Genomic DNA, 14,780 nt, shown 5'->3' with positions numbered 1-14,780 from the left:
TTAAATTATTTTTTAACTTGGTGATAATTAACTTACAGTTTAGAAGTAGTGATTGGTGTGCAGTTAAGTTGGTATTTTGTTGGGTTTTACCACTTAAACTTCACTGAAATGTAGGAGCACTTTCATACTAGATGATGGGTGTCCGCCATGTTGTTTGATATCTATATATACACCCCTCACTGTAAAAAATAAGATATTTAAAATGCTTCCTGGACTATTGGTTAAAATATAAATTGCTTAATATCCTAATTGCTTCTTTCTGAGCTTAGAACCTTTTCTATAAATGGTGGCATGCCCCAACAAACAATACTATACCTCATTAAAGACTCAAAATCAAGTTTTTGCCATCAGTCTCTCTTAGATCAGTCAGATTTTACTTGGTTTAGGCTATCTTTTTGGTAACATATCTAATCTATAAAGAAGAAACCACTTTATATATACCGTGTTTATTATTACCATTTTATAAATAGTGTCAACTTTATTCTAGTTGAAAATTATTATTAAGTAACAACAAGGAATCTAAGAAGATAGTTGATCAACCTACATAATGACACACTGTTAAACACCTTCACTGGGGCTTATACTTATATGGTAGGTCACACTCAACTTGTTAAAAAAAAGCAAAATAAGTTAGTAAATTACCTGATTTTGTACAGAATGTTAATAAGGAGTGATAGTGGTAGTCTAAAATTAATTACAAACAGCATTTTATTTAGCCTCCTTTTTATTAGTCCTCTAGTGTATAACATTTTCTAAATGTGTGATTAACTGGCTATAAGTGTTAATTCCCACTAGGATAATGCTTACTTTGGACTTTCATCGGGAGTGTCATTGGTGTCTTCGACATTTCTTTTGACGCCGCCAGCAGCACAACGTGGACCTTGTATTTGGTCAGGCCTGGGATCAGTCTTTTTGCACTGAAGTAACAAGTTAAGGCAATATTTCTGAGAGACGACTCGACAATGTTGCCCATCAACAATTGAACAATAATAAAAATAAAAAAAACACTCAGTAAATAAAAGTATTATGAAATTTCTGTTTCTTTTTTTTCGACGTCCGATCCCACACCATGGCAGCCAGATACGTGGCAGGTTCATGGTGTGTGTACAGTAGGATCGCGCATCTTCCCCGCTAAAACATTTGTCACTGCCGAGTTCAAGTAGTCAGTTTGCACTGAGCTGCTGTTTCATAAATATGGCCGCCTCTATTAATTATCCCGCCAAATGTATATTGAGGAGAGTTATTCGTTTCGTGCAAGCAGAAGGGAATGGTGCAGCAGAAATACATCGGGAAATGTGCCGTGTTTACGGAGAAAACATCGTGAGTGATGGTGTTGTGCGTGATTCGCATCAACAGTTAAAGATGCCCAAACATCAACTTGAAGGAATGGCAAAGCTGAATCCACTCAGATAGTTTCGTGGGTGTCAGTCAACATCTTTGGCATCCGGCTATCACAAATATTTTATAGCCTAAATGTTCTGTAATGGAGTAAAGAGAAGATCTTGAAGTCCAAGGACAAACCACTTATTGTGAATCTCTAAGCACTTTGTCAATTTGTTCAACAAGTCTGTATATAGCGACAGACTTTTATCCTTGACCCGCTTCATTGTGCATGTCAGTTCAACCATCTTTAAACTTTCTACACCAGTCACGTACAACACAATCACTCATAATGTTCGCTATGTAAACACAGTGTATTCTCCAATGGATTTCTGATGTAAGGCAAATGATGTAGCCTAATCCTGTGACATTGTTAATGCTTAATGTGGGACAGCAATAAAAATTCTTGATTCTTGATCCTAATATTAATTTGTTTAACAAGCACTTTTTATACAGTGTGAGTTAAAAGTATGGATACACTGTTTATTTTTTAATAGATAAAGATGGAGGATAATGGAGGAAGAATATGGATAATGGATGGGACACCTTTCTAGAAAATACAAGTGAACCTTTTAGTTACTTTTTTCAACTTTGCCCATTTCCCCAGATTTGGAGGAAATAATTTTTGGGATTCCCAGATTTTTGGAGGAACAGGGGGGGGACTCAAAATGTTTAAATGTAAAATCCCATTGAGTGACACCTCATATGAAAGAAGAAGAATAGTGGTGTAACGACCCGAACCCAATATTAACAATAATTCAAGAAATTATGCTTTATTTGGTTTTATAAAAACTTCATCCATTTAGTAAAAATTTAACTAAAGACAATAATAATTGTAAAGTGTACAGCACTGTCGAGGAGGTCAGCAGTAAGACTGCTGACAATGCAGAGTCAGCACCTGCGTGTGCTGGAAGCTAGTCTAGTTCAGGCCTCAGACTCGTAGACATGTAACTCTCTGTCGCCCTATTTTAAAACTTTTCTAAATTCTTTCAATAATGTAATTCAATACTTTATATCATTCAGAAGTGCTCTCCCCTTTTTAACCAATGTAAATTGTGTGATTTCTATAAATTAATCATTAATAAACAGTGTTTTTTAAAATTCAAACGTTGTTGCACAAACTTTATTTCTTTTTCCGGAATCATCCGGTGGTGGCAGCGGATACCAATTAATCCCCAAATCGGTCGCGTTACAGATTTGGTGGCAGCGGTGGGATGATCGCGTAACCTTGGGACAATTTAACTGTACAGTTGATTGATTTCCCGACGCCGCCGAAGTGACCACGTGAACATCAAAATTATTCAAACAGTGTAATCCAGTGTCAAGTATAGTTTTAACAGTTAGGAAAAGTGTTTCCAAGTTGGATTTTGCAAAATTTTGGTATAAAAAGTGCAACAAGGAGATGATGGAATTGGATAAAGGAATCTACACGTGAAGACGCCAAGCCGAGAAAGGACGCCGAGAAAGGACGCCATCTTGCCATCTTCATCACGTCGCCAGCCTAGGAGACGGAAGCGGAGCAACCAACCAACATCGTGGGTGACGCTGTCAACAACCAACATCATCGGTCCACAGCCTTAGCAACCATGGGCAGTCACAATGGCGGCGATATTTTGTGAGCCTTTGTTCACGTTCAGAAATTAAATAAATATAATAAAGAAACATTGGCTATACTTTTAAACTAATTTTACCAAATATTCTACGTTAATTATATAATAAAATAAGACATAGAAATAAGAGAGAATAAAGGTGCTGTGGTGTAATAGTGAATGCAGCATTGAATGATAGCACAATTTCTTATTAATTTTGTGATCAATTATTAAGTAACAAGTAAATTAAATTAAATTGCTCTAACATGGAGTAACAATGTGCACTTCAATGTCAGGTCGTCACTTCCAGGGCACCTATTTCTCATTTTAAAATTAAGATAAGAATAATTATTAAATAATGTTTAGTAGGAATTGCCAATGTTTCCAGATAAAAAATGAACTATTAAATCTTTGTAATGTAGAAGCACTCTTTAAAACAAAAGTGTCATAGCTATGATAAAATTAATATTTTTGAGTTTAGATAATTGTTATTGAGAAATATTGATGTTTTTAAAAAATTAATTTGAATTTGAAGTTAGACGCTATTCCAGTGCGTTACTTAAAATCTATACTTATACCTTGCTGTGTAAATTGATATTGTTAATTGATTAGGCATTGCTAATCTACTAATTAGTTTTATATGATGTATATGGATTATTATCACTAACATCAATTGATGATGATTGATTGATAGGATTGGGTATATATAGGCTATCAATCATTGATTGGTTATCAGAAAATTTATTTTGATAGAAAACTTTTGGGATTTTGAAGAAAAAAATAGTATTATTAGTCATAAATTCAGTCGTATATTTTAAATCGAACTTCGTAAAATTTTGTAGAGTTTCCTAAATTAAATGTTAGATTATTAAGATCATTATAACAAATCAACAATGAGTTCTACAGTAACGTTTGAAGGAAAAACCATTGAATTTCAAGAGGCTTTTGATGCAATTTCAACCAAAGTCAGGTCTCTTCAAGACTGCATAGACGAAACCATCGCGGGAAATTCTGTGCTGAACAGAACAGAAATGTCACCATCCGCTATGGATATGACAATCGGAGCAGCAAGCAGGCCATCATTTGAGCTAGTGTCTAGCATTACTCCCTACGACGGAGAGAGAGCCGATCTACTCATGCCATTCTTCGACAGCATTCAAGGCATAGGAGAACTGAGCAATTGGAACGAAACACAAACATTACAAGTATTGAAATTAAAGTTAATTGGTAGTGCACTACAGTTTTCAAAATCAGATGAAAAATGCAAAAACGCCACAACACTTAAAGAAATTAAGTCTGCTCTAACAGAAAGGTTTGGAGATAGCCTACCAGATCATTATTATTTTGAACAGTTAGCTAGCATCAGACAAAATAAAGGAGAGACTATCGAACAATTCTCTGACAGAGTAAAGAGGGTCAGTGACAAAACACTGAGAACCACCAATAACGAAGAAGTAAATAGAGTATTTAAGAGAAGAAGCTGACCGAAGAACAATGGAAGCCTTTGTCAGAGGACTTTACGGAGAAATTGGCAGACAAACAAGGATTAAGTTTCCAAAGAATTTTAGAGAAGCAGTGACTACCGCAATAGCAATAAATAACTTAGAAAAAAGGCCAAATCCATTTGAAGAAAAACCAAGGAAAGTTTTTGGAAACAATTTAACAAGTAAATGCTACAATTGTGGAAAGATAGGACACGTAGCAAAAGACTGTAGATGTAGAAGCTCTACAGACAGGCAGATGAAGGAATGTGGATATTGCCGTAGAAAAGGGCACAGAGAGTCAGAATGTAAATCAAAGGCAAACTCCACACGTCCTCACTGCAGCTTCTGCAAGAAGCAAGGTCATACAGCTGATAATTGCTGGGCCAGAACAAAGAACACGGGTAACGAAAGAGGAAGCGGTTATAGTTCAAGAAACGCTCTACCGTTAAACTACAGCGGGGAACCCAGAAGCGCCGCTGGCAACCCCGTGAGGAAGTAAATCTGAACCTACACGAGATAAGGTTTGGACAGGCGAAGAAAAAACCTAAAATTGCATACATCACTGAGCAGGAAAACAACTATGAACTACTAGCTCATGGAACCATTGGGAGTGTCAATGGGCCAGTAATAATTGATACTGGGGCACAAATCTCGATGATAGAGAAAACGGTCACCCAAGGACCTATCTCACCGACTGATGTTCGTGTACATGGCATCACAGGAGCCATAATGCACACCTACGGTCAAGTAAAACAGACTATAAAGCTAGGAGACACAGAAATGATGTGTACATTCATAGTAGCAGACTTGCCTGACGATTATATTGCAGTTATAGGGTATGATGTGCTTAGGTGGAAAAGAGCTGTCATTGATTTAGAACGATATGTCTTAAGTATTGAAGGTCGTGACGCAGTCGACCTATACGAACGAGACAAAGAAACTACAAATGATTGTGTGAGTGGACTTGGTATAGCCACCAAGCGAACTCAAACCTTCCAAGTAGAACCCGATCGCTCAATCAACACGCAAGTGAAGCCTAACGAAAACGAAAACTTGCCTGAAAATCTTCCAGCCTACTGCAGAACTAACCTCAACATACCTGCCCGTTCAGAAATGTTAGTACAACTAAAATTGGGGAAAAATGTGAAACAACGAAAGCAAGAAATTGAGAACAAAGTTGTAATTACAGAACCAGCACTCGTAAAAATTCATGGAATTTATGTAGCCAGAAGTCTAACTAAAGTAAGAAATGGAACTTGTTGGACGAAAGTAGTTAATACAAGCCCAGAAGATTTAGTAATGTACAAGAACACTCTGATCTGTAAATTAGAAGAACCTCATTTAAAACCAAAGAATTCGACAGAACCAAAAAGGGTCAACACAGTATCTAAAAAAAGCGACGAATTCAGAAGAAAAGTAGAAGAAAAGATAGAGCATTTGAGACCAGAAGAAAAAGCAAAGATTAGAAACGTACTTCATCGATTTGGAAATTTGTTTAGCCTTGGAGGAATTGAAAATTTAGGATGTACAGCAAAAGTAAGCCACAAAATTAACACAGGAGACCACCCTCCCATTAACAAAAGGCCATACAGAGTGCCTCATGCACAGAAACAAGTGATACAAGATCTGATAGAGGAACAACTAGATAAAGGAAATCATAATACCGAGTGTATCACCATGGTCAGCACCAGTGGTCATAGTGCCAAAGAAACCTGGTCCCGATGGTGTTGTAACTCACAGAATGTGCATCGACTACAGAGATCTGAACTCATGCACAGTACCAGAAGTTTATCCTTTACCAGATATCCACGAAACACTTGACATGCTTGGTGGAAGTAAATTCTTTACTGCATTAGACATGAATTCGGGATTTTTCCAAATTAAAATGCATCCTGACAGCCAAGAGAAAACAGCTTTCAGCACTCCAACAGGACATTATGAATATACCAGAATGCCCATGGGTCTTATAAACTCCCCTGCAGTTTTCCAGAGGTTGATTGATACCACTTTATCAGGACTGAAAGGAAAGTCTTGTTTACCATACATGGATGACATCTTAGTCTACAGCCCGACGATAGAACAGCATGCACAAGATTTGAGTGACGTGCTAGAGAGGTTTTAAGGAGGTAAACTTAAGTGTGCAGCTAAAGAAATGCCAAATTGCAAAACCCGAAATTAATTTCTTAGGACATATAATCACGAATCAAGGAGTAAAGCCTTGTCCGAAAAAGATTGAAGCTGTAAAGGAGTTCCCTCAGCCAAAGAATGAGAAAGAAATCAGGGGATTCATTGGATTATGCAGTTACTACAGAAGGCATGTTCCAAACTTTGCGGACATAGCCAAACCATTAACTAAATTGATCAAAAAGAATGAAAAATTTAATTGGACACCAGATTGTGAGACAGCTTTCAAAAAACTAAAAGAAAAACTAACCACTGAACCCTTGTTGATCTACCCAGATTTTTCAAAATCTTTCATTCTTAGCACAGATGCCAGCAACGTAGCGATTGGTGCAGTGCTAGGACAAGAAATAAACGGTGTAGAACATCCTATAGCGTATGCATCAAGACAGTTGAATTCCGCAGAACAGAACTACAGTGTAACCGAAAGAGAATTATTAGCTGTAGTTTGGGCAGTTAAATACTTCAGATGTTATCTTTATGGAAGATCTTTTTCTCTTTACACGGATCACAGTGCAATCAAATGGTTACTATCATTAAAAGATCCTTCAAGTAGATTAACAAGATGGGCTTTGAAATTAGCTGAGTATGATTACAAAGTTTACCACAAACCCGGTGTGAAAAACAAAAATGCAGATTGTCTAAGTAGAGTAGTATACAAAAATGAGTGTGAAAAGTTACCTTTATTAGATATAGACGCGATTAAAGCAGCTCAAAAGAAAGATAAAGAATGTCAAAAACTGAAAATGCATGAACATTTCAAAAACAAGTCCCCAAGGAGTAGTGTACTTCAAGAAAGAAGATGAAAAATTAATTGTAATACCAAGAGAATTGAGAGAGAAAGTAATACGACTACATCATGATTTACCAACGAGTGGACATGGAGGAATAAAGAAGACCATATTAAGAATTCAAGACAAATTCTACTGGCCAAAAATGAGAGCAGATGTAACAGCATTCGTACGATCATGTGACTCATGCAACAGACGAACAGATTATGGAAAATCAAAGGCACCATTAGGGAAGTTTCAAGAAGTGAGTGAATTTGGTTATAGATTAGCATGCGACATAGTAGGTCCCTTACCGTTAACTAGATCAAATAACAAGTACATATTAACTGTTATCGACCATTTCACAAGATTCGGAATATTTATAGCATTACCAGATCAAACAGCTGAAACCATAGCACGAGCATTTGTTCAGAAAGTTATAACGTCAATCGGAGTACCAAAAGAATTAATTACAGACCAAGGGAAAAATTTCATATCAGAACTGATTCAGAATGTTTGCAAACTACTGAAAATAAAAAAATTACAGACAACTGCTTACCATCCTATGAGTAACGGACGGACAGAGAGAGTGCACCGAACCATCCCTAAAATGCTGAGCCACTTTGTCAACAAAAACCAGTCAGACTGGGACGAACTGTTACCTATGATCAACATGGCATACAACAGCCAAGAACACGAGTGTACAGGGTACACCCCTTTTGAAATGGTGTACGGAAAGAAGATGGAAACACCCTTAGAAGCAGATCTCACTATAACTGAGGACACAGATGTCTACTCAGATTACGTAGAAGATCTACGAACCAGATTAAAAGAGATTCAAGAAATATCGAAACACTGCCAGGAAAAGGCAAGGAAAGCTCAAAAGAAGCATTACGACAAGAAGTCGAAAGAAAGTGAGTATTATGTCGGACAGTTAGTGTACCTGCATGTACCACACATAAAAAAGGGAAGAGTTAAAAAACTCTCACAGTTATGGAAAGGTCCATACAAAATAGTAGAAATCGTATCTGAGTTAAATGTAGTTTTAAGAATAAGAGGGAAAAACGTCAAAGTGCACGTGAATAGAATCAAGCCAGTGGTTGAACTGAAAAACAAAGAAGAAGAAAGCGAAGACAGCGTAGAAGAATTCCATGGGAATGAAAATGAAGAAGCACTAGAAGTTCCTAGCAAGGAAGCAAGAAGAGGAGTAAGCCTCGAAGAAGAAGCAAGTGATGCAGAAGAGGAGGTTGAAGATCCAACAGTACCAAGCCAAGCAGCAGAGCAAGCTGGACCGAGTGGATTACAACCTGCCCAAGAAAGAAGCAATGAAAGACCAGCCAGGGAAAGGAGGAAGCCATCCAGACTGGAAGACTATGAAGTTGAGTTGTAAATAGAAGCATACAAGTTGTACTATAATAATGTAGAAGTAAAGTGTTATATCATGAGAGAAGTAAGAAAAAGCCGAAGTTGTTGTGTATTCTCGAAATTTCATCTTGTAGGATTACAACTCAGTAGCGAATGAAGTGAAAATGATCAGTTTGACAGAAGTGAAAATGTGAAACGAATGTTGCTGAATGAGTTTGAATGTTTGTGTGAGAGAAAACAAAAAAAAAGGGATCCCTAAAGACTAAAAATTGTCTGAGTACATCCACACAAGCACATGAGATTACTGAGAGTACTAATACAGAAGGCCAGATGAAAAAAAAAGTTGTTGTAAGAAGTGAAAGGACAAATCGAGTTACTTTAAGAAGATCAATTGTGTTATATTACAATAAGGAGAAGTTAGTTAAAACACATTGAATATGCATAACATAAATGATAGGTTAGATTATAGATGTCAAGTATAACCTTTGTTACAGGACTAATGATTATTACGATGGTCAAAGCAGCTGAAATGAGCCAAGGAGTTGTGTTTAGGAAGCTAGAAGACTCTGTGATATCCGGAGATGAATGGAGAATCGTTTTAGACTTTGATCTAGTAGAAATCCTTGATGAACTGATACCATTAAAAGAAAGATGTGTAGAATTAGAGCAGTTTAAAAATATCAGTGTGAACGTCTGGGATGAAGACTTCGAGTTTGAATATATAAGAGTGAAGGAAGGAATCGAGCAGTATGAGAGTGATATAACTGACTTATTAAAACTTTTGCCACCTGCAGGACATTCTAGAAATAAGCGTGGACTTATAAATGCAGGAGGTTATGCATTAAAGTGGTTATTTGGTGTACCGACTAGTGAAGATTTAGAACATGTAAATACCAAGGTAGACGAACTAAAGTTAATAAGTGGTACAGTTGTTAGTTCGCGTCATACACAAATAACTTTGATGAAAGATATTAATTCTAGAATTGTAAGTAACACTAAAGCTATTCATGAGATAATGATTAAGTTATCTACAGCCAACGACAGGTTAATAACATCATTAACAAACTTCAATGAACAGAATATAATGATGCATCAGTCCTTAGCAAAACATATGGCAATTACAACAATGTTAAGACATTTAGGTCAAACTGTTGATGAAGCTAAGTTAAGAGTAGTAGAGTTTAGGCAAGCATTAGAACTTATATACTCTGGTAAGATAAGCAGTAAATTACTAAATCCACATGATTTTACAAAAGTTTTGAATAAAATTGAAAAGAGTATACCATCTCATTTGAAACTAATTGTTCCTGTAAATGATGAAGATATATGTTTGTATTATGATCTTTGTACAGCACAGGCATTAGCTAATCCAGCTAGCATAAGATTGATTGTTACAGTACCATTAAGCTCAATTGATAGACAATTTGAAACCTATAAAATAGAAGTGATACCACTTTATCAACCTAGGTTAAGACATTGGTTAGTTTGGAAAATTGAACACGATTACTTGTTGATATCTAAAGATAGGCAGTACTATGTACCTCTCACCTCAGATGAATATGTTCAATGTAGGCACAGTTATGTTAAAATTTGTCCAAATTCAATAAGTGTATTACACCATACAGTCGATGGTTGCATCTATTCACTGTTTATGGGATTAAGTTCTGTAACTCAAAAGTGTAACAGAGTTCTAACTGAGAACGTAAACTCACCGTTTTGGTTACAAAATGGCAATGACTGGATTTATAGTGTTGCAGAACCCTACAAAGTAATATTAAATTGTTTTTAGAAATATTGAAGATGATACATCTGTAATTAAAACAGACATTGTAAAAGATTATTTAGAAGTTGTTGTTAACACCTCAGGTATCATAAAACAAATATCAAGGTGTGATATTTTTGGAAAAAGTGGTAAGATATTTTCAAGAATCAGAGGGAATATAGTTTATAAAAGAAATATTACGCACCTTCATATACCGAAAATAAACATATTGCAGCCCAATGAAACCGCTCTTATATTATTAAACAATAACTTAACTTTTGAAACGCTAAAAGATATAAAAAAAGAATCTAATTGATGATCATATAGAAATAGGACTAAATTCATTATTGCAAGGATATAATGTAAACAAACCTGTCGTCATTAATGTAAATAAAAATTATAATTTCATTGTCATGTATGTAGTTGTAAGTTTAAATTGTATACTGCTCGTAGTTTTTATATGTCATAGGAGAATAAGACGCCTTTGCACGACCAGTCGGCGGCAAAGACAAACTCAGAGCACAAGCGGCCCAGACCAGAGCCAACTGACGGTGAGGGTGGAGGAAGGAACTCCATTAGCAGAGATCATCCACGAAGCCTCCTTTGTTCGGATGACCCCCCCCTCATGATTAAATAGTGGAAAAAATGTGAACATTTTTAAAATCTTTAAAGTGACAAATCAAAGGACTCTGACCGGCTTGTGACTCTGAAAAGAAATATTGTATATTAGTAATAATCCTAAATCTTAATAGTATCATGATTATGTAAACTTAGATTAGAAATATGTATTAATAATTTGGGGAACACTTCAAAGAAAAAAAAAACATTTTAAAGTTACAAATAAGTCATTAATATACGAATGTAATAGATTCAAGATGTGCCATCACTTTAATCCTATGACACATCTTTTCCAGAGGAGAGGGTGATGTAACGACCCGAACCCAATATTAACAATAATTCAAGAAATTATGCTTTATTTGGTTTTATAAAAACTTCATCCATTTAGTAAAATTTAACTAAAGACAATAATAATTGTAAAGTGTACAGCACTGTCGAGGAGGTCAGCAGTAAGACTGCTGACAATGCAGAGTCAGCACCTGCGTGTGCTGGAAGCTAGTCTAGTTCAGGCCTCAGACTCGTAGACATGTAACTCTCTGTCGCCCTATTTTAAAACTTTTCTAAATTCTTTCAATAATGTAATTCAATACTTTATATCATTCAGAAGTGCTCTCCCTTTTTAACCAATGTAAATTGTGTGATTTCTATAAATTAATCATTAATAAACAGTGTTTTTAAAATTCAAACGTTGTTGCACAAACTTTATTTCTTTTTTTCCGGAATCATCCGGTGGTGGCAGCGGATACCAATTAATCCCCAAATCGGTCGCGTTACAGTGGAAACTAGAGCTTTCTATGCTACTACAAGGAAGGTGACCTGGAGCTAAATTCAACATTCACTTTGAATCAATTCTTCCCATCATAGCTACGTTTAGTCAAATAATTACAGTTGTATTCATTCATAAAGTGTTTTTCTTTGAGTTTCATTAATATAATCAATATGTTAAAAAAAAATGCCAATAGCAACAGAACAAGCACCAAGTTTTTATATGTGCGGAAGAAAGGATACTTTAGAGCCCAATCGTTGACAGCAGGGACAGATATGCAATAAACTGGCCTTCTCTCCTGGTTCACTGTCAGGTCGGATTCAAACAGGACTTTTTCATGCTCCTGCAACAGAAATGAACATAAATTTTTACTGAAAAGTAAATTAATACATAATTGTAGTATATCATGATTAAAACTTTGGAATGTCAGCATCAAAAGTACAAATCTGAGGTATTCATTATTTTTCATTTCAAATATTCTAGCACTATGTCTGATTTATCTACTTGCAATGCACTCAATTTTGTTTTTAGAAATGGCAGAAGAATACTCATATTAAGATAAAATCGAGTTTTTATGTATTAAGTCCTTTCATGAACAATTTATTAACGTTAACCCTGTCCTGGGCAGCCACCTCCGATTGCCTGATGCCACCAACTGTTTTATCATTGACCTTTGCTTTGTGCTGCCACCACACGGCTACTTTTGGAATTGCTAACTGAAATATCTATTGACAGAACTGTTGTCCTCTTTCAATGCAAGTGTTTATACCTAGTGCTGCTATCTAGGAGTAATATAAGAAACATTTCATCAATCTCGTAGTTGACAGTGATTTAGCAAAATTCCATCCAACTTTTTTTTTTATCTTATAGAATTTTTTTGTTATTTTACCGAGTTCGGACAAGTGCGAGCATTCTTAATTAATGCATTGAGTTTTGTATCTGTATGTAGTGTGGATCTGTGCGTGCCCGGGCGTGCTTTTGTGAATGGATGGATATGTTTGCGCACGAGCGCTAGTGCGTGCATGTTATTGTTTTGCTTTACATGCGTATGTGTTTCTTTTCCTTGTAAAGGAATGCAATAATTTTAATACAGTGTAGGTTTCAGAAATCTACAACAATAAAATTATTTGTTCTCTCTCTCTTTTTCCTTTTTTTATAGCTCTTAAAATAATGTTTCTTGCACACTCTTTAAGCTCATCCTGTATGTTGTCTTACATCTTATAGCCATATAACTTCATATAATAGAATTTTTTGCATCTTTGTCATTTAGTTTCATTATCATAACTGATTAAATTATTACTTTTTACACTGCTTGAATTTAGTTAATATGCATCCAAACGGAGTATGTTACTATTAGTTATTTTTAGTTATCTTTAAATCATACAATTTTAATTTTGTTCTAAAATTTACATTGTATACTAGTACTATTTGTGATTGCAAACTCGAATGAAGATGGACTCGGTTCTCACACACAGGCTTGTGCCCATGTGGGTACCTTCTCGTGTATATTATTATCACTATATTTGTATATATGTAAATGATAAATAAATGAAATTATTAGATCTATTTGTAATTTCCTGCAAGTACCCTACTATTTTACTGACATTTATGTTGTTTTTACAGTTCTTTGTATGAGATATGTTATCTTATTTTAATAAAATAATACAAACATTTCTTGTACAAATTAGCATTCATTTAGATTTAGTTTACTTCATAGGCTTAATAATTTTTCAAACACCACCATAAATACAGAATTGAATTACATTTACAATTATGTATAATATATAATAGTTTTATTCGAACAGAGCTGTTAAAATAAAAAAAAAACAAGTATGTTCTCCCGCGACAAAGTGGCAGAATCAATTCAGCTCGCTAGCACGGAATTGTGTTGCAATAATACAACTAGGAGAGGGTTAGGATTTACAAATTATGTTATTTATTCTAATTTAATGCCTGAAGCTTCTAGATTTTGAAGACAGTTTCTGATAAAAATTTTATATCACTAAAGTAAGAAATTCACTATTTTTTAACAATTTCAGTTTTTAGGATAAAAAGTGCTAATCCCCTTTCTAGACCTATTCTTCCCCCCTCAGCAGTTACTGGCCTGTGAAAGGGTCTTATCAGAAAGAATAAATCAGAGGGTTGGTACAGTATAAGGTTGACTGTAACTGATAGTGCAACAGTCACAGATAGGAAACCTATGCTGTCTCAGACTCAAGACACAAAGTCAGACACCTTGGACCACTTGCCCACGGCTCTCCCAACATAAGATTCCCCAAGACGCGACAAAGAGATGGGGAGATGTTAGAATTAACCTTTCTTGAAAGCCCTCAACATCTTTATAGATATAGCAAATCATAAATCTAATTTTCTTATAAAACTCATCTGTAAAAATAAGCAGATATTTTCTGCACTCTATATATAAACCTCTCTGTCCTGACTACTAGATTTTGAAATAATCTATTGTATACTTACAGCACACTGCAAAGAATCCTTGTATTTCCCTGATCTCACAATTTTCTGGTTAGTTGTAGTATCCAATACTTCATAAGTGGCCAGATAATAAACTGGATTGTACATGTCCTGTATCATTCCCCGGAAACGAACCAGTTGGCCATCTTTCAGCAGATGATGTGGAGTAGTATTTATTAATGGTACCTGCAATAACAGCAATTTATTAACCATATTCAAACAATTCTTTGTGTGTATAAGTTCAGAAATCAGTCATCGTTGTGAACGCTTTAATAGTTTTTACAAAAATAGTAACTACGAGAACCACACTGTAATGGTTACCTTGATCTAATGTTAATAATGAGAATGTATATTCTAATGGTAATTTTTGTGCCATGCTCGAAACAGTATTTG

At 35.3% G+C, this 14,780-nt stretch overlaps 1 protein-coding gene across 1 annotated transcript in view; it reads right to left on the bottom strand.

The window, feature by feature from the left end:
• The window catches only part of LOC124372937 (mini-chromosome maintenance complex-binding protein-like), a 32,325-nt gene extending 17,725 nt beyond the window's left edge, over nt 1-14,600 (bottom strand). Inside the window, exons 1-3 of the mRNA XM_046831349.1 lie at nt 14,391-14,600; nt 12,158-12,258; nt 808-1,131 (exon numbers count right to left, since the gene is read on the bottom strand). Coding sequence (XP_046687305.1) covers nt 808-1,131; nt 12,158-12,258; nt 14,391-14,600 — 635 coding nt within the window. The remainder of the gene's footprint in view (nt 1-807; nt 1,132-12,157; nt 12,259-14,390) is intronic.
• Nucleotides 14,601-14,780: the final 180 nt, after the last annotated feature.

Source organism: Homalodisca vitripennis, unplaced genomic scaffold, assembly GCF_021130785.1.
Source record: "Homalodisca vitripennis isolate AUS2020 unplaced genomic scaffold, UT_GWSS_2.1 ScUCBcl_4438;HRSCAF=10601, whole genome shotgun sequence".
Classification (NCBI taxonomy): Eukaryota; Metazoa; Arthropoda; class Insecta; order Hemiptera; family Cicadellidae; genus Homalodisca; species Homalodisca vitripennis.
This window is presented reverse-complemented; position numbering and strand designations above follow the sequence as displayed.